Source organism: Oculina patagonica, chromosome 1 (assembly GCF_052425735.1).
Source record: "Oculina patagonica isolate OP01 chromosome 1, crgOcupat, whole genome shotgun sequence".
NCBI classification, from domain to species: domain Eukaryota; kingdom Metazoa; phylum Cnidaria; class Anthozoa; order Scleractinia; family Oculinidae; genus Oculina; species Oculina patagonica.
Genome location: NC_135758.1, coordinates 10,798,796 through 10,824,761, shown reverse-complemented (window position 1 = coordinate 10,824,761; position 25,966 = coordinate 10,798,796). Strand labels below are relative to the sequence as shown.

Sequence of the window (25,966 nt, the reverse complement as noted above, 5' to 3'; positions counted from 1 at the left end):
CAAGAGTAAAAATAGCTTCTCGCATCAAAACGGTTGACATTTTCTTTGCCATATGGAAGTTTTGAGTTACATACTCTGCATATTAATCCCTCGACACGTTATAGAAATATTGAAAGTGAAAGGAAACAGCAAAATACCTTCCCAAGGGAAGGTCCATTGATGCATAAAATCATTTCCTTTTCCCAGTCCTTTCTATTTTCAACATCACTCGGTCTTCTTTTGTCTTCCGGTATCAACAACGGGACAAACAACAAAAAAAGCTTCTCTCGAAGCTTTTCGTTTCATTCGATGAGAAATTTACCGCCACGATGGATTCTACTTCAACTGTTGTCATCGAAGATTCTCTTCCCAGAGATATTTTGGAAGTTTTGGACAGTATGAGGCGACGAAAAGAGTTATCCGATGTCACACTCGTGGCCAACCAGCGCGAAATCACCGCTCACCGAGCCATTTTGGCGGCATGTAGTCCATACTTCAGAGCTATGTTTCTGTCGGGCTTTTCTGAGGCTAGCGAACAAAAGATTCATCTAAAAGAAGTCGATGCCGACGCGTTACAACTAATCGTTGACTATTTTTACACAACAGAACTCGAGCTCAATGTGTACAATGTTGAAGAAATACTGCGAATTTGTGTTCTTTTGCGGCTTACAAGTTTGGTCGATCATTGCGAAACGTTTCTTCGGCGAAACATGACTCCTTCGAACTGTATAGGTCTTCAGTTCGTCGCTGATCTCTTTTGCCTTGAGGATTTAAGTCAACATGCGAACCGTTTCGCTCTGTGGCATTTCGCGAACGTGTACAAAGAGGAGGAATTTAAGAAAATGCCTTACAAACAACTGAAAGAATTGGTAATGGACGATTCACTGAAAGTTCAGTCGGAAGAGATGGTCTTTGAAGCCGTCTGGCAGTGGATTTCTCATGACATGGACGTTAGAAAGTCTTTTGTTCCAGATATCATGCAGTATGTGAGGTTTCCTCTTATGAATCTCCAATATTTGCATGGCAACCAGTCCATTCGGCGGCTCATGAATGAATACAGAATGTGCAAAGAGCTTATTCGTGAAGCTATCAGCTACCAAACTGCGCTAGAAAACAAATCAACATCAGCCGTTGATAATTTCCGTGTCAGACCTCGGATGGCATCAGAAGAGATTTTCGTCATCGGTGGTTGGTCCAATGGCCAGAAAATAAGCAGTGTGCAATGCTTTAATGTGGATACCTTGGAATGGTCAGTTGTCGCTGGTATGACTGTCGCACATGTGTCCAGAGAGGATTACATTCGTGTGGTTGCCGTTGGTGATGAATTGTACACTGTCAGTCGCTACAAAGTCGGCAAGTATGACCCCATCGCCAATGCCTGGATTCAGGTCGCAACAGGTCCCGATGTACAGTGTAAATGGGCTGGTGTCTGTGAGTACGAGGGATACATTTACGCTGTTGGAGGCCACAGCAGTATGTGCGCCAAGCAGTTTGATACAGAAACCATGACTTGGAGGTCTTTACCATCCATGATGTACGCTCGCTACTATCCAGGTACCTCTAATCATCCGAAATAATTGTTTAAAATTTTGCTGACTTGAATGTCTGGCATTGCATGTACATCAACAACATCATCATCATCATCACCACCAGCATCATCATCATCATCAGCAGCATCATCATCATCATCCTTACCGCTGTCATTCTCATCATCAACCTCACTATCACAATCAAAATCATTATGATAATCATTGATTATCATTACATTTATCACTGTCTCTTCCCATCAGGTGTGCACTTCTATAGAGACCAAAGATATTTTGTGCCTGAAATCAGGCTTAGGCACCATGGCATGTTTTCAATCTAAGAACAATATTAACCCTAGTTTTGGCCAGGGCTACAACCAGGTCACTTGGATTGAATCACAGTGATAACAATTTTTATTATTCAACAAAATAATGCATGCATGCGTGCATTGCCCACATATTATGGTCAGATTGTTTTTGTTATCCATGTTATCCATCATCTAGCGTTTCAGGGGTTTCAAAATGTTTTGAAGTAGATGTCACCAATTGAAAGAGTAGGTGGTTGTGACATAATGCCAAGTTTGTTTGTTGCTGATTGTAACCCGGTGACATAAATTATAATTATCAAGTAGCTGGCAGAACTCTGCTGGTCGCCAGATTGATTTGAAAACCTTGCCGGCCGTACATAACAACCCTTGTTAAAATTTTACCGCAATCGCGCCGCGATTGACGCGATCGCGCCGCGATTTGTTGCCATTGCGATGCGATCATGCGTGACGCGATTGTAAATGAACGCGAACACGCCGCGATAGTTGCGATCGCGCCGCAAATGTCGCGATCGCGCCGCGAATGTCGTGATCGCGCCGCGATTTGTTTCAATCGCGACGCGATCATGCACGACGCGATTATAAGTGAGCGTGAACGCGCCGCGATTGCCGTGATAGTCGGGATCGCGGCGCGATTGATTACCACCGCACCGCGATTTGGGGGGCTGGAATAAATCTCGGGAAGTGTTCCCAGCGAGAACTCACTTCTCGATCACCAGGAGAAAGTCAATATGCTTTGAAACTCTCACAAATCATGCTGTGGTCGTAACGCAAATCATGACTTGTATTAATGAAATAAACTTTAAGTACTAATCAAAGTAGAAATAAAACTAGTTTGATTTAAAATGTCGAAAAACATTTTATTACGTGACAGTGAGCCATGAGGACGGGATTCCCACGAGAAAAGTTTTATTTAGTTTTAGTCTAGACGAACTGGCACGACAAAGCGGCGCGTGATAATGAGTAAAGATAAATTAAAAGATAAGAATTTTTATTTCTTAACAGTCCGTTTTTTAATCTTTTCAAACACTTTGTTTCTTTCTTTTCTTATCTTTGAGGAACCTTAATACCTTTGAGCAATCCAATGACAAATTTCTGTCGGCCATTTTCTTCAAATGCAAATACAATCAGGAATTCGCTGCAATTGCGTTTTTCGCATTGAAAAATCCTCTAGATATGGCATTTACTTTAATTGTGGCTCCGAAGAGGCTGTCAGAATGAGCTTTTTTTAGAGCTTTATATTTACCTTCCCGTAGACCACGATCGTAGACCACACACATCGAAGTCCTTTCCCACCTTTTGCCGCAAGGTGTCGTGAACTAAGCGTTACGATTGGCTGAGTTGGGTCACGTGGTGCATAGTACGCGCAATCGCCACGCCATCCCAAGCAGAAAATAAATTTTATTTCGAGAAAGTTGGTATGTTTTCTCTTCACAATCAGGACTGGAAAAATGTGTTCTTTTTTAGCTGCTTCTGTTAATAACAAGAGTTTAGAAGCGACCTAACTTGAGGGAAAAGCGTCTCTGTGAAAACTGCTAGAATTTGTTTTGTTAATTCGAGCGACAGCTTGTTTAAAATTTCAACAGTGCTTAATCGTCATGGACTTTGTTGACTGCCTTACAGCTGAACTGTGATTTTTAAAAAACTGCAAAACTCGAACAGTGGAAAGAGAAAAACATTTTGACGGTAAGAACCATTCAATGCGAAGTTGTACCTGTTGATGCTTGGGACTTAAATGTTGTATTATTTAAAAAAGCTTCGGGGAAAAGCGCATCTTCGACGGTTCGGCCGCCGCCGCGCTTCTTCGCAGATACATGACCGAGAGATAGTTCGCTCGTTTGGTAGATCACATCATTGCATCTTCCTTCGCTTGAGCACGAGTAAAAGGTTAGTTGCCGTTATGTATGTGTTGTTCACATTTTACAGAAGAACTGTTCACTTATTTGCTTGTGAACTAAAGACTCAATCACGCTCTCCGGCTTTGCGAAATATAATTGTGCTCGGCAGCAAAACTGGCCGTCTTTTTCTGTAAGCTTCTGTAAATAAATGATACAGAGCCTGTGTGTTTGTTTTGTCGGTATGCAAAACCCCAAGATAATTTTTTTTAAATTTAAAGATTTAGGCGCGATCGCGGCACGATCCAAGCCAAATCGCGGCCCGATTCCTGACCCATCGCGCCGCGATGTGAGAATCGCGGCGGCCAAAAACGCGGCACGAATCGTGGCACGAATCGCGGCGCGATCCAAGCCCAATCGCGGCGGCCAAAAACGCGCCGCGATTCGCGGCACGTTCGCGGCGTGATCGCGGTAAAATTTTTACAAGGGAAATATCCTGTGATATACAATGTACATAGATTACCGCAATTTGCTAAATAATAAAACAATTATCCTGCTTAATCTTGCGGAATATCATCTGTGATTATTCAACAAATGCGCAGGCTGCCCAATGATACTGTATATGGTCAAAATGTTAACGTTATCTGTCATCCGTACATAACAGATATCCTGCAATGTATATGTACATGTGTATGTATATGCAAGTGCTGCATAATTTATTACAGTTTTTCTATCTGCAAAATGTGTTTTGTTGACAATTTGGTGAATAGTAAAACAATTACCAGGATCCTGCTCAGTCTTGTGGAATATCGTCTGATTTTAGCCTACTTGGCCTAGTCAGCCTCGTTGGCTAAGTATCAGGCTATATTCTATGCGATTTCACTGAATAATTGGTAAACTTACATGTAAGTATGTCCATCATCACAAGAAGGATTTTGAATTTACGTGGTATTTTCAACTTCAGGTGTTGCTGTGGTGAAAGGCAAGATATATGCTGTGGGAGGCTTAGACCATCTCTGGGCACCGCTGAACACTGCAGAGAGGTATGACCCCCATGCTAACCAGTGGGAAGCCATTTCATCAATGAGCACTGCACGCTGGAGTCTTGGTGTCGCTGTTCTTAATGACAAACTTTACGCCATTGGAGGATCAGATAATAGAGAGTCTTGTAGCAACAGTGTCGAGATGTATGATCCAGAAATAGATAGGTGGAGCCAGGCTGTGGCGTCAATGAATGCTGGACGCCGTTGTCTGGGCGTGGCAGTCGTGAACGACACCATTTATGTTGTGGGTGGTCGTGTGACAAACAGCATCGAGTATTACGACAAGGACCAAAACAAGTGGATTGTGGTTGGCGCAGTAAACACAAGATGCAACTTTGGGTGCGTTGCTTTACGGATTCTGTAAAGTATATTATAAGAGAAAATAACAATCTTATGGTACTTGTAATGGGACAGTACACTGACATGTCCAGTATAGGCTAATGAAGTTTATCGCACTAAAAAGGCTGTGAACATGAAAATTATCGAAGTTACAAATTTTTGTTGGTTTTTGTGGTTCCTCTGAGGGTTTTTCTCTGGGTTCTCAAGTCTTTTTCGCTCAAAAAAATAAACCAACACATTCAACTAAATTTTATTTCTATCTGGAAATAGTGGATCAAGAGCCACCCTGTGAATATGCCACTGCAAATTTCTGCAGACATAAGAATGTGATTATCACAACAGCCAGCTGTTTAGAGTACTAACCAGTGGTGGATCCTGGGCCGGGTTGTTCGAAAGACGATTAATGCTAATCCAGGATTAAAAGATGATCAAGATTTTAATTTCTCTTGTTTTAAAGGGTTCATCAAAGCTAATATTTTGAGATTGGTCCATGTCAAAACTGTGGGACAGAAAATATTAACAGAAAACCTTAACGAAATTATATAAAACTGAAATCAAATTTCACGCTAATCCTGGATTAGCTTAATCATGCTTTGAACAACAGGACCCAGACCTTCAGACAAGTAAATATTGCACTTGTTGTTGAGTAGTTCTTCAGTAAGGATTACAATATTCGTAGTGCAGTACATTGGTCTTTAGCTGTGGGCTTTTTAGTAATCTATAGCTTTGTATGTCGAGATCAGAGAATGTATGGAATCTCTTGACTCATTTTCCAGACTTGAAATATACAACATGGAAAATGAAATATCGGGTTTTTATTTTTCATATAAACCAAATGTTTCAGTCAGTGACCTTTTTGGTGTCTTTTACATGCAAATGGTACTTTGAATCCACAGAAAAGGATTCGCATTTAACTTACCAATAGTTTCTAAAATATTAATGGATTTAATAAGTATTGGATTTTGCTATGCAAAATATGAACATATGTACAAATCCTGTCATCACAACAGTAGGTATTTATAAAAATAATGCACAAAGCATAAAATTGTAGTCTCTGTGTTACAGTGTATATCTATAGCTGAACAACAGTAAAGTTTTGTGTTTAAATAATTATATATTAACTTATATTTTTTGTATCAAGAGGTATTTTTGGTTATTTTATTTTATTTTTTGGCTCTTTAAAGAAACAGTGACTTTAAGCAAAGTGTGCTGAAAATTAAATAATTTTATTATTTAACTGTGCATTCTACAAGTAAACTCCATCTTTGAATGCTAACTTGCAGTAAAAGAAGATGGATCTTTAGCAATATAAACTATTGCAGGTCTCAATGGTCTCATCAGAAAGTCCAGATTGACTCACCGTTATTAGATTTTATAGATATATTTTTTAGATTTAATAATTAGATCTTAGAAGGCGAAGTACAATGTACCTTGTATATATATATACCTGATTGAAGAAATGTTGACCCGTGAAAAGCACAAACCATGAACGATAAGACCGAATGGGATTCTGGGTACACAGCATTGGTTAGCTTAGTAAAGTTCAATTTCTTTATAATCAAGGAATTTTTTTCTTTGAGATCGTTGAAAGCATGATTTATGTAACCTGTCTTATTATTATGTTCATTCTGTCACAGAAGCTGACGATTTCTTTTTCCGATTTCCCAGTAAACATTTGGATTGCATTGTTTATCATTTATGCTTTTCACGGGTCAACGTTTCTTCAATCAGGTGTAGTTATACATGTACAATGTACAGGAAGTCTTGCATGCAAAGTAAAGTTATTAAGTTATTCATATATAAGACCCTTAAGCTTGTAGTTGCAGATAGCATTATTAGAATAGTTCATAAACATATACTAACAGCTTTATATCCTACTTTGCACGTAGAAGATTAAGTTATAGTAAGTTTTGTAAAAAATGGCAACAGCATACCGGTAGTTCTTTTTTTTTTTTCAAAATTGCCTTGGTTCTAAGTTTAGTTTAGGGAATTGATGCTATATCTTTTTTATTTTGTTATTGATAAAATAATGTTTGAAAAAGGCCATCTGCGCTATGACACTAAGAGTATTATAAATTTACCTAAGTACTATTTTCCTTGTCATTTCTACATGTAATATTATCTTTAGAATATTTATTACAGATTGAAGTGTTTTAGACTCCAAGGTCATGTCAACAAATCTCTAATCAGCTGCTTGTAATTAGCTACAGGTTCATAAGTCGAATACTTGAATATCCTGTTCTTATAGTTACATTATATATTTATAGATGTGCACATAACAGACATGTGTATCAACTTGTAACAAATAGTTTCCAACTTTAATTTATTGTCAGTGAAAAAAATCTTTGCCTCAAGTACATGTCTGCCAATTTCAACAAATTCTCTCAGTTGGTACATTGTAGCCAACTAATGTCAGGTTAATATTTTATTGGCTAAATATTTTGGTTCTTTTACATGTATTTGACAATCAGCTTAATGATGTATAATTATAATTTTTTTATTGTGTGTGGTGAGCAGACACACACTGCAGGGGGCCTTCAACAGTATGCCATGTTTTTCATACCCTGTGAGGCCGAGATCCCCTTCTCTTTCTACCAGGAAATAGAAAGAAAAAAAGAAGGGAATCTCACAATGTGCATGTATGCTACCTTATAGGGCCTGTTTATTTGGAGAAAAGTAGTTCCTGGAAGGAAGGTTACCCTCCGCACCGAGCCACCCCAGGTGCGAAAACTTTTCATACATTTCTTATAGTGAACCCTTTATATGAGAAATTGTGAAGTTGACTTGGGGGGCAGGGTGACCCTGAGTGGCGAGCCACCATTTTTCCATGTAAACATTTTGGGTCTTTTTGTCTCACTTACCAGGGACAAGTCTAGACATTCGCAGCATACATGAAACTGGAAGGGACGATTTTTGGCTCGGTTGGCAAGGACAACTTTTCTCCCATAAATGCTAGGTACAAGATGGCTCTGGAGAGAGTCAGGTTAAACCTCCTACAGGGAATAACTTTTCTTCATCTAAACAGGCCCTTAGTCTCATCAACCTCGTAGATTTCGTCAGCTAACATGACCTTAAAATTTTAATACTGCACTTGTTCTATAATTTTAGTTTTGAATAACTAGTCAAATTCCTTGTTGGCGTCTGCCATGAGGTTTGTTTGAGCAAATAGCACTGAAAGTAATCTTGATTTCAATATCTAAAGGCAATTTTGTCCACCAAGTTAAAAAGTTATTGCTATTTATTTCTTGTTTATTTTTATTACACATTAAGAGATGCATGGTTCTTAGACAGTACATAAATTAATGTAATTTATATCTGCAATTCAAGTATTCAAGATGGTACTGTCATGTATACATGTACAGTACTGCGTCCCACTAAGAGATTAGGGACAAGCACTTAAAAACTATTAACTTATAAAAATTATACTACACTGTAAGCTTATTTATCACTATATAAGTAACATTATTATTTTATAGGAAAAGTAACTTAAGTAAGGAGCTTGTTGTAAAGTACTGACACCGAACATATTAAAAAAAATTGAGCCAGAAAGTGGTTACTGTTACTTTTTTCTGATTTCTGTAGCATAAAGCGACTACGAGTATTTCAACCTCCCAGGGCCAAAGGGCTTGGCGGACTAATAAAGTCTGGCTTTAGGGACCAGTCATTATTTATGTAGAGGTGACGGGGGAGGGAAAAAGGAAGGGGTGGGGGGGTCAAGGCTATTTGAGATTGGCTAGAGGGGGGGGCTAAACTTTTTTTTATAAATAATTTTAGGGGGGATCAGCAGTTTGAGGCATATTTTAAGAGGTAGTTATGAAGGTGAACTGTATGAAGCAGAGCCCCCTGTTCAACAGACAACAAGAAGTGGACGAAAAAGTGGCCACTAGTCCACACGATACGCTGATTTTGTGATATGGTACATGTAGGTTAGTTCCATTGTTTTGCTAAGTAGCTAATCATCTTATGATTGTCTGTAACATGCATTTAATACTTAAGGCATATAAGAGGAGATATGAGGGGGAGGGGGTCATCACGTAAATATTGAATAAAGAAGGCGGGTCACTTGGCCTGGAGGGGGGGGGGGGACATATTTTTCCCTCCCACCCTTTACATAAATAATGAATGGTCCCTTACTACTAATCTGAAAGTCGGAGTCGCAAGCAGAAATAAGTTTAAAAAGTACTCGGAGGGCCACTGGATCGTAAGCAAATCGATGCCTCACTTATTCGGTAAGAGAACAAGTCAAAGTACCAGTTGCTGGCGACACCAGACCCAAGCCCGTAGTCGAAGAAGTCGAAGTCGCTGACTCTTCGATTGGATAATAATTAATAATCCGAATGTGAGCTTCTATGAATCGAGAGCGAATAATCTTTTTTTTTTTTTGTAGATCTAAAATTCTAGATTCGTTTCCCTTCAAAAAATGATTTTCATTTTTTTCTCTACGTATTCAGGCCGTGGGCTGGTTTTTGCCCGGCTAGGATCGTTTTCTCTTAAAACGAACCAACCGGTCGATTAATTGTGATTGCATATAAGAAAAATTTCGTTTTGTTAATATAAGTGTTTTTCGGAGTCATTTCCTCCCAGGCTGGCATCATTAAGCTGGAATGGTGGGTAGAGCTAGAATGGTGGGTAGAGGCAAACGTCGGAAAGAAACCAAAGGTGAGAGATCATTTGACAATAATTGAAAACCCAATAACATTTGTATCGAAACATGGCGGTTGCGGTTCATGAGTGAATTTGTCTCTCTGGCCGTTCTGTGGATGGATTCCGAGACCTGCTAAGGCAATTTGGGCAAAGTTTGACTTCCAAAGAGTGCACAGTATTTTGCTGGTAGCCTAGGATTGGGTGCCTCGAATTTTACAAAAAAACGTATGAAATAGACGTAGGTGGACTTGCATTTCACCGACATGGCTGTATTACCCATGCAGACATTCTTTTTGGTCACCAATAAGGAAATTACAGGTTTGCAAGCATTGCTCTAATCGAACGGTAATTGGTCAGTCTACTGAAAGATTGATGAGAATTTTTTCTTGATGAACGGAAAGGAATAGGCTTGAATTTTGCTTCAAATGTACACTAGTACTTTTGGATTCAGAACTATTTTTTCATTAAAAAAAATTGGAGGAAAAGATATGTGTTTTTGTTGTTGTCCCATGAAGTAGAAAACGGGCATTTTCGGATTTGCTGCAGAACAAACAACCATATACAACGGAAATCTGGAGCTGTAGTCAGTTAGTTGGCTTTTAAAGCTAACCTTAAAATTATCACTTTGCCATAACAAGGGATCATTACTATCATGTCGCCCCCCTCCCCCGTTTAGCCTACGGGCCTTATATGAGCGTGAATTAGCGCCAGGACTGAACTCTCAGCTGTGTCCGCGCACTCTTATCAGTTCATTCAATTTTGACGTTTAAATTCGCGATACAGTGAATACCCTGCTTTTATTGTTCTCGAGAATTGAATTATATCCAGTAATATAAAAGATAATCTTCCTTCAAAACGTCGAAGAAACGAGAAAAGGTCGCCATTGTAGAGGACTTTCAGCTAGCTACTGCACACTAATGGCTGTTATAGTTCACCACTAAATTTTATCCGATTCTGATTGGTTTAAATTGAACACGTGACGCGATAGTGCCCGTTCGCCGGAGGGCACTATCAGCCCATAGTGCCCTCCCGTGAAAAATGCCCGGATCGATAGTGCCCGCCCGTGACTGTTTTTTGTAAACAAGCTGCCTGCAGACAAAAAAACCCAACCAAATTCACCGCATTTAGTGGGTTTCACGATGCTTGTTTTTGTATGTGCGCGCGGAAGAAAATTTAGTGGTGAACAATAAAGCCAATAGAGTGTTTCTGTCTCGGAACTATCGGTCTGATAGTTGCCCCTTGGAAATTTGATGTTCTTAAAACTAGCATATTTGCCCTCGAAGCTTCGCTTCTCGGGCTAATATTTGTTTTAAGAACATCAAATTCCCGCGGGGCAACTATCAGCCGATAGTTCCTCGACAGAAACACTATTGTTAAAACAGAGAACGATGGTTCAGCCAATCAGATTGTATCATTGGCATTAATTTACAACAGTCGAACTCTCCTTACGGACACCTCTCTATTATGGACAATTTCCAATGTCCCGACAAAATTCTAACATTTTCTTTAAAAAGAAAACCCTCCGTAATACGGATCCTCTTTACTACGGACAACGAGCTCTTACTCCCGGCTCCAGGCAGCAAATTTATATATTAAAACTTAACGTCGCTATTACGTACTCTCCGGTGATCAGCTGATGATAGTTTGTGTATGCAATACAAGGCTTGGGTTACAAAAAACAACGCTTTATTTACCTTAGATGCTTTCAGAATTGTACTTCATATTCCTTTTTTTTCATGCAGCATTGCGTTGGAGATCATTTCGTTTGAAAACAGTGTTTCGTATACACGCTGAAAACCGTAAAATTCCAGTAAAAGCACCCTCGCTTATAAGCCCCCCTCCCCCCCCCCCCCCCCGAACACAAGCTAACCTCTACTGAATGACAGCACTGAACAGGGCTAAATGTTGCTTTTTATGACTTTTTAACTTAACTAAAAACGTATTTCGATCAACACTGCCGTGGCTTTTATTCCGCTAATAAGCCCTCCCGGATATATATAAGCCCCTCCGGGGTTTATAAGCCCACCTAAAACCCCTTACGAAGTTGTATAAGCCCAGGCCTGATAACCGGAATTTTACGGAATACAGTGAAGTACTCTACTGATGACGGGGTCTCAATGCTGTACACTTAATACTTATTTAGATGCATTTAAAAGACAAGTGTGGGCCTTTTTTAGTTAATGAACACTTCAAACTGTAAGTGTAGTCATTAAAGTGACGTCATCGTGGTGACCTCTATAATACGGACACCTCTCTAATACGAACACTTTGCTCTGTCCATTCGGTGTCTTTATTTATCTATATGAGGAGTTAACATGATCACTGACCAGTTTATGGATTTTTTTATATCAGGAAGATATCTTGGGACTTAAACCATTTATTAGTTTGAGATCTAGTTACTCAATAATCATTAGGGAAAATAGTCAAATGAGGAGGCGACGAAGTAGTTTTCATTATTACCGTAGCCAATAAGAAGCGCGATATACTGTCCTGATATCCTACGATATCAAGTCACTGACCTGATATGCCACCATATCACGGTCACTTTGAAGTAAAGTGGTGTTACTGTACGATGAATTAAAAAACGGTTTAAATAAAACAGAACTTCGTAATTTAAATTAAGCAGTGTATAGCGGTCGTAAAAAGAGAAAAACTTTCCCGCCAAAACTAAACTTGAGCGCGCTCGCCAATTGCGCGATGTTTGCAGACGAGTACTGAGACATAAGACTGAAAAAATGGAGTCGAAAGTTCCAAATTTTTCGCTCAATTTTGATTTTGAAAATTAGAGAATGAAACTCTAAACAAAGGAGTGGAAAAAAAGGCAGAAGAAGAACTTGGTAAAAGTGTTGAAGACCAAGTCAACACAATTTGCAGTTCGTACCTTGCAAGCATGGCTTCAACAGAGAGCGATAAAAAAAACCCGGATTTTTGGCTGAATTTGGGTACGGTAAATACCTAATCGTACCTTTTTGGTACGCTTCGGCTGCATATCAGGCTCGTTTGGTCTCGCTATGGGTATTTTGGCGAGACGCAGTCGAGCCAAAATACCCATAGCGAGACCAAACGAACCAAACGAACCATGGCTCGACCAAACTCGCCTGATATGCTACCGAAGTGTACCAAAAAGGTACGATTAGGTATAAAAACGATGCTAATAAAAATTCTGTTTGGCTGGCATCTGAATAATGGCAACGGAATTTTATTATTTTTTTTATTATTTTGACGCTTAATCATAAATAGAATAAAATTCAGAAATCTGATTGGTCCTTAGCACGCCATGTATTTCACTAAATTAAAGCGCGCACAGCTTAAGTCCAATAACAATGCATTCTCGCTCCCAGAGCCGCGCCCCCCTAGTCCAGCAGTCAGGAAGCGCGGAGCTCTCCGCGTTTCCCTACCACTGGTCTAGGGGGGACGCGCACTCTGGGAGCGAGAATGATGACAAAGTGTTCATAAAGTTCATAACAAGGTTTGTATACTGCGCGTGCGTGCGCTCTTTATCTGCTTCCTTATTGTGAGCGAATACTCCGAATTGGACGCCAAAAAAAAAACTAAAATCATACAAAACTAAATGAAACAAAGCCACCAAATGATTTATCTTCCCTTTATTCTTTTGTACATTTTTAATGCCCTGCTACAACAATAAACCGCAAGTAAATTAAGATCGATCCCCAAACACTTTGTCTTCTTTTTTCACACGCTGCAATATAAAAATAAATGGGTGTCAGTAATTTAGTTTAACTACACAAGATGTTTAAGTTCCACACTCCTACACTTCAACACTTGTTGAATCGTTAGTCTGCGGTGAAACATAAACAGCGAGAGCATCATTTATTATATGCGTACTGAGATTTACTCACTGAAAAGCCGCTAAGTAAATTTTCGTTCGCAAACCGATGTAAACCAATTAAATGTCCCATATCGCTTTTTTCACGTGTGAGGAAAATGATACGTCCAATCAGAAGCCGCGTATCATGTTTTTTCACGTGTGAGACGTATCAAGTTGAAATATTTCATTCAAGGCTGGCGGCGTTTCGCACACAGGCCATTTCTTGGCGTAGCTAAAAAGCTATTTTTTTACGATTATAATTCCAACGTTTACCTTGAAACTCTCTCGGTATTCCTAAGAAAAACAAAAGTGAAAAGCCCACGGCTCTTTAGACTGCAAAACAGTCGGTTTTTCTCATAAGTCTCTTCGAAAAAGCGCTCATTTAAGGCGCGAAGCGCCGAACGTTGGGACGCGAAGCGCCGATCGTTTTGCGAGCCATCTTTTAGCGTCTCTCCCCAGTCTCACTCACAGTTTTGACTTCGGCTCCAGACCTCTCGCTCTCGTTCGAAGACCTAGCGCGTTCGCAAAAGATATGACTGTTTTGCAGTCTAACGGCTCTTCGGCAGAAGAATACGTCGAAAGTGAGGAAAACAATAACACACAAGATAAAAGCAAAGCGGACGTGAAACTGTTGGATGAATATTTTTGACAAGCGAAGAACGCGACGAACGAAAGTGCACAATAGCTCCAGAAGAACTGAACAAGCATCTTGCAGGTTATCCGCTTCAGTCTAATTGAACAATCAAAACAAAAAGAACCGAAAAAAGAAGGTCGTGGAAGCAAATACAAAGCTGCTTGACGTGCCGTTGACCGATGAAGACTTTGAACTGCTTTACGTTGTTTACGAAAATATCTTGCTTGGACTGTTGGGGTATCTTTGACTGAATTGTTCAATAAATGGGTCGTTCAATGAATTACATAACTAACGTTTGTACGACTTACATGCAATTGTAACACGTCTTGGGGTACCAGTACTTCATTTGAACAGGGAATGTGTTGCATTTACCACCATCCTTAATACGTTGACATGCAGGCACCCTGTCGGCGCACACTCCTATATGGTCAAGAAAAGTTATTACAATATCAGTACAACCTGAAGCAAAATCACGCCACTAAGACCGTACAGGTGGGGGGGGGGGGGGGAGTTAAGTGGAATCCCCATCTCCTCCCCTCCTTGCGTTTCTGTTAGAAAACACGCTGAAAGATAGAACCTGGACTGTAACTAATGATCCACAACATAAGTTGATTACTTGCCAGCTAGGGCGACGCAAAATTCATCAGGCCTAAGTTAAAACTTCTGCATTTTAAATATGCTATTTTGAATTTTACTACGTGACGTGACGACGTATTACAATGTTACCCTGGGACATACATGCAAATTCATACCCCCACCGGGGTGCAAGGGGGAGGGGGAAAGATGGAACTCCCACAAGGCTTTGGTTCTATTAAAGCATAGCAAAATAATTGTGCGCTGAGTAAAAAGCCTGAGTAGAAATCCTACAAGTTGACTCAGTTTTTGTTGGCTATAACGTAATATGACGTAATCTGACGTTATAAGAACTGCCATCTTGGATTTTACCATGAAACAGAAAATAGCGGAAATTTACACAAAGCCAAGTCAGGATGCTAATGGAGCGTAAAATAAAACAAATTGTACAAAAGTGTCTTAACCCTCGGACGTACAAGCAAACTCATACCCCCATCATCGTACAAGGGGGGGGGTGGATGGAACCCCTCCCCGGAGTTTTCGTTATGTTAAAGCGTAGAGAAATTATTTTGCTCTGAGAAGAAAGCCCTTAGCCTACTCTACAAGATGACATAATTTTAATTGGCTGTGACGTCATATGACGTCACGTGACGTCATAAGAGCCGCCATCTTGGATCCGCCATCTTGGATTTCAACATTTTTTTAGAAAGTCACAAAATAACAGAAATTGATGCAAAATCAAGCTAGAATGCTTATGGAATGTAAAAATTAACAAATCTTGCACTTCTGTTATAAAAAACGATTTTTGGCAAGACCTGCTTGTATTTATGACGTTACCATGGCAACGTCACATACCATGGACACATGGTTGACATATCAAAATTTCCGCAAAGGATCAATGAACAGCTACCGAAAGTTTCAGCATTGTAGGGTAAATGCTTTTTTCAAAATGTGGAAAAAACCTTACGGGGGGGGGGGGTGGATGCCACCCCCCCCTTGTACGTCCGAGGGTTAAAAAATTGTCTCTAATCGGATCTCACATACCACATGGAGGCTTCTTCATGAGACGGATGGTCGAGTCATCCAGCTTGCCGCTGACCTTGATACCAGCGGCATAGAACTTTTGAAACCTTTTGATGGCCGTAGATACATCGTGGTTGACAATTCGACGGGGCGATATGTATCCATAGTCGTTTAGAGAGTTCTGAAAGAATAATTATCAAGAATGCTTAGGTAAATTTAAACTTATATCGGTCTTGGAGAATTTAGCGGCATCTAATAGTGTTAAACATTCACGCCTCAACCTCTATTCTATGAACTGCAGATAATCGTGCTGTCGAGCGCGATCGAGTAGGTACAAATAATCTTCATAGGAAATGAAGAGTTTTCGACACTAAGGTTTGGCCGAATACAAAAGAAAATAGGTGGAGGCAGGGGGAAAAAATGAAAAATAAAATCGTGTCAGTGCTGGTATGCACTCTCTCTTACCCCCAACCCCCTGCCCCATCACTTCTTCTATTCCCCCCCCCCCCCCCAATTTTTGCGCGCTCAAAATGCGGGAACACTTGCCGCGCAAACTAATCTACAAGCCTTTTTTAGTTGTTTTTTTTATTTTCTTTATCGTGACGATCACTCCTCCAGCTATGAAATACAGAAAAGTAGTGGTTACCGTAAATGCGGAATATAAGAAAAAATGCACAGAAGTTATTTATTAGAATATTGTAAGACGAAAATTACCAAGAAAACTGAACATTCAGTATTCTGACTAGAGTGGTTTTTCTTACAACTGAATGCAAGTTACATTCACAACTTATATGCAACGATGCATATAATAAAATAGGTATTAAATAAAATATTTTCGGCTCTCTTTTCACAACTTCTAAAGCTGCAAATTTAAAGGGACCATGTCAAACAAAATGCTGACGTTGCTTATTATGGTCTATATGACCAAAAAAATGTAACATTACAATCTCTATTCAATAAGCTTTCAGAAAATATATACTTTTGGGGGGTTACCATTGATGGTTTGCACACAATTTCACTTGAAACGAAAACGCCAATTTTCCTTCCGTGATACCTTAACCGTAGGATATTCACCTTGCTTGTACTAGACAACGTGGCTTTGTTGACAGACTGCTGTTGACTTTGGTAAAGGCAATTGCAGACTGGCCAATCAGAAAGCTTTGGTTCCCACGGCAGAAAGCAACCTTGAGCAGAATATCAAAAAGAACATTGATGTGGTTTCATACTGGTTATTTTCCTTTTTTGACGGCACGAAAAGTTAGCCGCCTTGACCCCTGCCTTTGGCTTGGGGAAAAGAAGATTATTTTCAATCTTAATACAGTATTACTAAAGGCAATTACGCTTTGCTTTCCACGGCTGAAGGCAACTTTGTGAGCAAATTATTGAAAAGAGCAGTAGCGTTGTTTCATACTTTTCCGTATTTTGGCGCCGCGAGACTTGGAGAAGGAAAATAAAAGGAGGGTGGGGTGGGGGGTGGCGTTAAAAGAGGGAACGCTAGCCAGTGAACTTGCCAGCTTGTTGATGGCGCTTAACTGGATTTTTTCGTGATTTGCAACGACACCGTTTTTACAATTTCAAATTGGATTTCAAGAAGCGAAAATAGCGAAACTTGTATTAAGGTCGCTGGGGACACCTTAGGGTCATTATTATGTATTTAGTTAAAGCGTAAGCACGACGTACAACGACTGACATCGACAGCTTTTCGAGATGTTTATGACTGGATAAAAATATGGGCATGTGCGCGTGATTTAAAAAAAAAATATCCCTGTTTCCTTGACATTTTAACCAATTCAAAGAGCCAACACTTTGCGTTATACGTCATATAGATTGTAGGAAGTCTATGAGCTAATTTTCATTCAAATTTGAACATTTCTGCAACTCAGAGTAATCACAATAATATTCCGCATAAACAATCATGTCCTTTTTAAAAACGCATTGTTCTCATCAAGAAATCGTGGAATATAATTACCATAATTGCATCTCTCCTTTGGAACGTGATCGTGTATTGGTCGGGACACCTTCGGATATCTAAAAGTTTGGATTTTATCGGCAATTTTGGGGCAGAGAACTGTCTGTCCTGAGAATACAGAACTACATGAATTGCCACTGCAGATCAGTAAACTATGAATACTGTAGTGTGTCATAACAGAAGCGGAATTTTAAAAGAGCTCTTTTAGAAAGAGGTAGAAGGCATTAAATTCAAATTTGCGCATTTAAAACGCCATTACTTGCTGGCAAACTTTCAATTAAAAAATCCGTTTCTGTTATGACACTCTAGAGGTATTGACTGATTAGTTTTTGACAAGATCACAATGTACTGTCGCCTACTCGTTCCGCAAACTCTGCCCCAAAATATTGTTCTTCCCAATTTGGCACTAACAAATCAAGGCTATGACATCGCCGTTAAGTGCAACATACCACAGAAAAGATAACAATCATAATCTGTTATCATTTCTTTATATCTCTGTAAAATTTGAGCTTAATCGCACCCAAATCAGCCGAGAAATAAGTCTTTTAAAAGATGCAAGCAAAGCAAATTTGGCTTCATGAATTTATTCATGCTGTAGGTATCCACCGCGACCTTAATATATCTGTAAATCTGGCTGCCTGCCCTTTTTAACTTATTAATTATTTCAGGTAGCCAGGCCCTTCTGTATATCTATATTCTTTTATACAATAGCCTGAATTCTACGCGCATTTTGATTGGTTCTTACTTATGATCTATTAGAGTACAGACACATAGATGACGTCACGCGGTGGTGACTCGCGCGCGTGATCAGAGTACATAGTCCAAATCAGAGTTGTCGTCAAAGTTTTTCAAACTCGCGGGGCCACATCAAAGCAAAAAAGTTCAGCTTTAATACAAATCTACAGTGAGAAATAATACGCCAAGCATCGTTCAACTTTCGAAGCATTTAACTGGGCTAAACAATTTTGAAGAAATTTTGTATGAAAGTGTTTCACCGATGTTGTACAGTTGGACGACTCCACGGGAAACAAATGAATGGCGGTTGAACGCTTAGGTTAATGCTTACAGATTTGAACAACTTTCCAAATGGAAAAAAGGTTATAGTTTTTTTTATTGACTTTCAATTTTCCATTTTTCTGTTTATTTAATCGCTTTAACAGTGCTTCGTGGTTACGGAAACTTTATCGTGAAATGAAAACAACTTTAGCTCACCGGTAGCGGCATTGCTCACACTTAAGTGTACTGAAGTCTTGTGTTATTGTATAAAACAAATAGATTCCATTTTGCCGCGGGTATGAACACCAGTGACTCACTCGCCTAGCGGCTCGTGGGCCACTTTTTTGTTCATACCACATTTTGACGTCATCTGTGATTTATAACTGAACAGACGCACGGCAAAATGGAATCTATTTGTTGAATACTATTTTGTTTACGTTACTGAACCCAAAGGGGAAATAAACAAAGTTTGGTGTTGTTGTAGATGTTTGGAAAAAAGAAGTGTTTTTTGTTTGGCCAAAACGAGAGTGTCGAGAGTTTGTCCATAAGCTTAATTTGAATTTAAAGCAAAAAAAGAAGGAAAAAAAATAATAAAAAAATAATTAAAAAACTATTATATTAAAAGAGGAGGGTTTGCGGGTGGGGGACGGTAGAAGAGGAAACATTTGCCAGCTAACTCCAAGATTTTGGAAAACGCCCATCAATTTTTTGCAAGTCCATTAAAAAATTCACAGTCGCCAATGGCGCTGAAATTGGACTTTTTCGGTGAGCCACAACTGTAACGCTTTTAAAATTTAAAATTGGCTTTTAAAAAGCAAAACTACTTCAGAAGTAAGGAGAAAGAAGCTTTCTGTTTGGTTAAAACGATAGTGTCGACAGTTGACTGTAAGAGTAATTTAAAATTCACAACAGACCAACTTATCTGGCGCTCAATTAAGCTTTTAGTTTTCTTTAAAACCGCAACTTTCTAAGATCTAAAAACAAAAAAGTTCGTTCGGTTCAGTTTATTGCTGCACAAAACACCATGATTTTTCACTCAAAACGAAGTTACCGACTCAGGTGAACTTCAGAACTGAACGGCGTTGAATTTCCCGTAATCTTGCAGCTCTTTAATAGTGACGTCACACTTTTTTCCGACAATTTCCCGACCGCTCTGCGATTATAATGATTAAAAATAAGCATTTTTTTCTTTGAAACTGGATAATATGCCTATTGGGCTATTGGGCTTTTAGTCAACAACACACTGGACAAAAGGAGAAATAATAAGAAAAAATTTTGGTTCATGTGACGTTTAATTCGCTATCAATTTTCAATGAAGCATGTATCAAAACTCTTATTTTGAAATCTAACGATAGATAGAAACGCACAGGAAAAATGAATGAAACAAAACCACCAAATGATTTATCTTCCCTTTATTCCTTTGGTTCAATTGACCTTCAATTAGGTCACTCAGTAACATTTGCTATCAATTTTCAATGATGTATTGAAACTCCTAACTTAAAATCTAACGATAGACGGAAACGCACAGGAAAAAGAAAATAATGAAACAAAACCACCAAATGATTTATATTCTTTTTATTCTCTTGTACATTTCTTATGCCCTGCTACAACAATAAACCGCAAAGAAAGTAAGATCGATACCCAAGCACCAAGCACTTTGTCTTCGTTTTCTTTCACCAAGGACTGCAATCAAAACAGAAAAGAGTTTGTTATGTCTCTTTACAGAAGTGCAGTTTTCTTTTGGACGAGAATGTATCACGTGACGAGCGTCAAAAAAGTAGAACAAAACTAAAACTCGTGCGACAAAAGCTTGAACCTTGGATTTGCACGTGATAACGACTTGCGTCATGAAACCGTGGCAAACTTGTGCGCGCGTTGTAGACCGGGAAGTTGAACGAGATTCAAAACCATGGTCACAGCCACTGCCCCTCGGGAAACAGTGAGTTTTGTTTTCCCTCGTCCCCCTTCGAGGGTCTTGGGGAAACCAACTCGCTGTTCCCCTTGGGGCCAGTCATTAAGTGTAGCTAATTAATTACACATAAAATCTACATTTCATGCTCCTATACTTCAGCACTCGTCTAGTCTGGGGGAACACAAACAAGCGAGAGCATCATTTCTAGCATAGTCGGGGTGGAAATTAATAGTTGCTTGATTTTCGCATGTTCTTTGTATGTTTCGTGCCTTTGCTTCAAGACAAAAAAAAATGTTTCATCTCTTTCAACAAGACAAACATCTGTTTAGGCCGGCCAGAAAATGTAATTATTCTTGCGAAGATCCAAGTCTTTCGCAGTATACGTCCTTGGTTTTCAACTCTATTTAATATTAACTTCTGTATGACTTACACGCAATAGAAACATGTGTTGGTGCAATAGTTCGACATTATAGCTTCCATCGTCTGGCAATAACCTTTATCCTTGTAAAATTGACATGTCCAGTCATCAAAAATGTTGGCGCAGCTTGCAGCTATAATGTCAAGAGTTATTACAATATTCATATAACCTGAATCAAAGAGAGGAGGGGGGGGGGGGGGGGGGAAGTTCAATGAAATCCTCATCACTTTTCCTCCTTGCGTTTCTGTCCTTAGAAAAAAAAAAACATGAAAGATGGAACCAGGACTGTAGCCTGGTCCACAAAATAAGTTGGTTACTTGACTTTATGACGTAAAATTCATCAAGCGTAAACTAAACGTCCACATTTTGAACATGCTATTTTGCATTTACTTTTTTGACAAGTGGTATAAGGCTAGGGATGGGGGGGGGGGGGAGGATGCCCCCTCCCCGAATCTTTCGCTCTTTTTACGCGCAGCAAAATAGATTTACGCTGAGTAGAAAGCCCTTATCCTTTTCTACAAGAAAACTTAGTTTTTTGTTACAGCGACGTCATATGACATCATTAAAACTGCATCCATTTTGATCTGCCATCTTGGATTTCACCATTTGTTAAGAAAGTCAGAAAATAGCGGAGATGTTTTTGGACAGCCAAGCCAGAATGCAAATGGAATGTAAAATTAAATATATCTTACATTTTTTCTTTAATAAAAGGCCTGAAAAAAAAAAGAAATATGCCAAAAATGACGTCTTTTGGCGAAAGCTGCTTGTAATTATGACATCGTCATGGCAACCTCAAAATTTCTAGAGCGAATGAATAAAGAGCCACTGGAAGCTCCAGACTTACCATAAACCGTGGGGTCTGGCACCTGGGCTGGGCTGGTCGTGGGGGCTGGCGGCTCGCCTGTTTGTAAATAAAACATTTATATATAAGCCTAGTAAATGGCCCAGCTCACAACTAGTCTCTCGTAGCTCAGTTGGTTAGACCGCCCACTAGTACCTGGAAGGCCGTGGGTTCGATTTCCGTTGGGGAAACAAATGTACAAGTTGGTAAATGTGTTTTTGCTGACATACGTGTTATAATAAAAAAAATAAATAAAAGTACACCCCTACGTAATCAACTGAACAACAATGTCGTAAACAGATTCGTTCTCGAGTCCGTCTCAATGACCCCCTCCTCTCTCACTTTAATTTCACAGAACGAAGACTGTCGTATTTCCAGTAGGCAGCTGGGTCTTTCTATCACAGATCATTCGTTTTTTTGTTGATATTTTTATGCCCATCGACTAAACAACAGTTTGAATTTTGGGCTGGCACGTGATAAACAAAAAGCTTATTTGAAACTTCCTGTGTTGAAATTTATGATTTTAATCAGAGTTTCTTGTTCGTCATTACTCCACTGTGTACTGAGTACCATCTTCAAGATTATCTTACCGTACAAATATTGAATCCCATCAATGTCATCGGAATGAAGCTGCAAGTTTGAGCCTGTGTAGTAAGCGTACATGATTGCTTCTTTGATGTTTGTGTGATCCAGGCCCAGAGAATGCCCAAACTCGTGCATCGCCACCCATAAAAGATTGTAACCACTGGAAGTTCCATGTGTAAAGGTTATGTCTTCGTTAAAGTGAACTACCCCATCTTCAGGGAAAGACGCGTGTGCCAGATTTCCATTAGCTCCATCAAATGGTTCAGGGCAAGTGCTTTCCACGCTGGTACCACCGTGAGTTTGTTTTCCAAAGCTAATTATTAAAAAAAAAACATGCACTAGTAAATAACGAACACAAATGTATGGCTTATCAAAAAGCATCTTTAAATTTAAATACATTATAGTTACCATAGCTTAGCAGGTTAGGTACAATGTATTTTAGGTGTTACCGTGTGCCATAGTGGTTGGTTCTAATGTGATTTGCAAATGATCTTCTTGATTGTTGCAATCTATATGACTAAAATACTCAATGAGCCAACTCTTGTTAGTGTGTACTAATTCGCTTTAAGATAACGAATAATTAGTCTAATTAAAGCAGAAAATCTCCTCCTTTTTTCAAATTAAATAAAAGGTAATTTCACGGCACAAAGAATAAAAACGAATATTATATTGAGCTTATATATACTATATATAGATATGGATTCCCCCAAACTACCTTATTTTGATGTCGGCGTCACTGGCGCTGCTGACTTCACTGAATGTCATAGCAGATACGTCAGCCCAGAACTGCAGTGCATCAGCAAATATCTGTTTCTGTTGATCCTGTGTTACATAAATAAAGAGAAATATAGTTTAAAAAAGTGCTCCTCTGATACGTTTGCACTATCACGACATTTAAAAAAACACCTTCACTTGAAATTGTACTTACATGCGGTAGGTCCTCGCCAGGTTGGACATAATAAGTCAGGTGATTCTTCCTCCATTTTGTTCCCCAAAGAACGTATCTGCGCCGACGATTGTCTCCAACTGGATCTCTCATACTGCATCGAGGCTTTTTCATGAGAGTGACAGTCGAGTCATCCAGCTCGCCGCTGACCTTGAGACCATAGAACTTTTGAAACCTTTTGATGGCTGTAGGCACATTGTGGTTGCCACTTCGAGTGGGCGATATGTATCCATAGTCGTTTAAAAATTTCTGAAAGAATAATTTTAAAGGATGCTTAGGTAAATTTAAACTTATATCGGTCTTGGAGAATTAAGCTGCATTTCAATAGTGTTATACATTCACTTCTCAATCTCTATTCTGTGAGACGCAAATAATCGTGCAGTTGAGCAGAATCAAATGCTACAATTAACCTGCATAGGAAATGAGAAATTTTCGAGAAAACTGACCGCGCTAAGATTGGGCAGAGGCCAAAAAATTTGGAGGAGGGGGGGGGGGGGGGGGGGGGGGGGGCGGAGAAAAACCGAAAAAATAAAATCGGTGGGCGTGGATTCAGTGCTAACAGGCACTCTCTCTTGCCCCACCCCACCCCCCTCCTCACCCCTTTGCCCCCATCCCTTCGTCTAATCCGCTCCCTCTTATTTTTGCGCGCATAAATTGCGGGAATATTTGTTGCGCAAACTAAGCTACAGGCTCTCTTTTATTGAGTTTTTCTTTCGTGTCGATCCCTTCTCCAGCTATGAAATACAGAAAAAATAATGGATAACGTAAATGCGGAAAATAAGAAAAAAAATCCACAGAAGTAGCTGAGAATTAATTCTTTGGTAGAATATTGTTAAACAATAATGATTGAGACAACTGAGAGAAAGGCGCCCGTGTTAGCAAAGAATAAAGTCTCCATTCAGTATTCTGATTAAAATGGTTTCTCTTACAACTGAATGCAAGTAACATTCACAATTTATATGCAACGATGCATAATAAATTAGTTATTGAAAAAAGTGTTTTAGACTCTCTTTTTTAAGTGCGATGATCTTCCATGCATTTATAAATGAAACCCTTCCAATAAGGCTCGATAAAAATGTTTTCTTCAGTTTTTTGCCTTTTTACAGTGGAGGAAAACAAACTGTATTAAATGACTTTTGACAAAACCCAAATTTCGAATGGCCCTCTAACGAACCTCTGCTAAAAATATCTGACACAACAGCTTGCATTTATCACAGGGAAACTGATCTACGTCTGTTTTTCTAGAAAATAATAATAAACCTCAATCGTCAAAGTTCCTAATATTTTTATCATTATATGTGTTTTTTGTCCAAATAACGATCATAGTAGTGAATATTTCATTATCTTCTATAAATATCAATAAAAACACGTTACAAGCTCAATGAAAAAGCCGACGTTTTAAACAACAAAAAAGGCTTGTTTAAGTACAGAGTATTCAAAAATAAATCAAGTTCAATACATACCACGGCCATAGTTTGGTCGTCTTCGGAAATCGCAACCTCAGCGAGGAAGGATAGCAGAACCAAGACTGCCAAAATCTTCATGATTCTTCCGCAGAAAACTCCAATTGGAATTGAGTGCTCTGAAAACTGGCTCGCTTATTTTATAGTTTGTGATATCTAAGTCAAATGACAAGACCCTTGTATTTTGTAAATACAGTGTTAAGTATTTCTTAATGCATGTAAGTGCAGGTACATATATTTGTTTTACACTAACGGACCAGCTAAACAAGTACAGTGTAGGTGCTATTTGTGTAGTCAAAAAGGAACCTCTTAAAAGATAATTTCCTATGGCAGCTACTCAAATAAGTCTTTTGTGTCAGGTTTTAAGCTTGGTATATACGACTGTAGGTTTGTTTGCATTTAATAATAGAAAATCATTTCAAACTTTCCGCATCATTTACCACATGATAATGGCTGTTTTAACCGTAGGGTATTCACCTTGCTTATACTAGACAAAGTGGCTGTGTTGATAGACTGTTGTTAACTCTGGTAAAGGCAATTACAGACTGGCCAATCAGAAAGCTTTGGTTCCCACGGCTGAGCAGCCTTGAGCAGAATACAGTATGGGGCCCAGTTCTCGGCCACTTCAGACATAAACTTGTATTACTTTACTCAGAATAACGAAAGAAACTCGAAATCTATCCCAGAGCTAGCCTTGTATCATTCAGCTTTTTGGTGTAAAGCTATCGACCGGTCAATAATTAATTTGCCTGAGCAATTAATAAAAATAAAAGCTTTATTTGTGGGCCCAGTTCTCGGCCACCAAAAAGCTCGTGTGTAATTTTCTGTATATGTGTGTAATTTTCTGGATGGATTATTTTGCAGTGAAAAGGTCTTGAAAGAGTTGGGTGTTGTAGAAATAATAGATAAGATTCAGCTCAAAACTAAGAGATTTAAGAGTGACTTTTACGAACGGCCGAGCAAGAATTTGATTTTCTGGCAGAAATTGGATAATCGATTTTTCTTCGTTTTTTGCTCATTATTAGCTTTAAGGTAGATAAGAAACCTGATGTAGTTTGTTTCCCCTAGAGGTCTTCTAATTTTGA

The 25,966-nt window shown here is 39.2% G+C and overlaps 2 protein-coding genes across 3 annotated transcripts; one reads left to right on the top strand and one right to left on the bottom strand.

The window, feature by feature from the left end:
* The first annotated feature begins 52 nt into the window (after positions 1 to 52).
* On the top strand, positions 53 to 8,592 carry LOC144656125 (kelch-like protein 20). 2 transcript variants are annotated; one of them, XR_013571262.1, is made up of 3 exons: positions 53 to 1,533; positions 4,631 to 6,481; positions 6,780 to 8,592. XR_013571262.1 is itself a non-coding variant. In XM_078516359.1 (2 exons), the coding sequence occupies exons 1-2, from the start codon at positions 309 to 311 to the stop codon at positions 5,071 to 5,073; spliced, it is 1,668 nt and encodes a 555-aa protein (XP_078372485.1). In that variant the 5' UTR covers positions 53 to 308; the 3' UTR covers positions 5,074 to 8,592. The 2 variants fall into 2 exon arrangements, 1 of the variants encoding a protein (XP_078372485.1); XM_078516359.1 differs by having other exon boundaries at positions 4,631 to 8,592.
* An 11,686-nt stretch (positions 8,593 to 20,278) lies between these two features.
* LOC144655502 (matrix metalloproteinase-19-like) lies at positions 20,279 to 25,669 on the bottom strand. Its single transcript, XM_078515747.1, has 7 exons — positions 24,882 to 25,669; positions 23,401 to 23,667; positions 23,188 to 23,294; positions 22,478 to 22,785; positions 21,891 to 21,947; positions 21,059 to 21,179; positions 20,279 to 20,399 (listed from the first exon to the last, which is right to left on the bottom strand). The coding sequence occupies exons 1-7, from the start codon at positions 24,960 to 24,962 to the stop codon at positions 20,390 to 20,392; spliced, it is 951 nt and encodes a 316-aa protein (XP_078371873.1). The 5' UTR covers positions 24,963 to 25,669; the 3' UTR covers positions 20,279 to 20,389.
* Positions 25,670 to 25,966: the final 297 nt, after the last annotated feature.

Excerpts from the sequence above, each read along its gene's own strand:
- LOC144656125 (XM_078516359.1), top strand. The coding sequence starts at position 309 with ATGGATTCTACTTCAACTGTTGTCATCGAAGATTCTCTTCCCAGAGAT. Across the intron at positions 1,534-4,630 it reads GTACGCTCGCTACTATCCAG|GTGTTGCTGTGGTGAAAGGC; the intron begins GTACCTCTAATC and ends TTTCAACTTCAG.
- LOC144655502 (XM_078515747.1), bottom strand. The coding sequence starts at position 24,962 with ATGAAGATTTTGGCAGTCTTGGTTCTGCTATCCTTCCTCGCTGAGGTT. Across the intron at positions 23,295-23,400 it reads CTGGCGAGGACCTACCGCAT|GATCAACAGAAACAGATATT; the intron begins GTAAGTACAATT and ends TATGTAACACAG. Across the intron at positions 21,948-22,477 it reads TGGGATTCAATATTTGTACG|GCGAGCCGCCAGCCCCCACG; the intron begins GTAAGATAATCT and ends ATTTACAAACAG.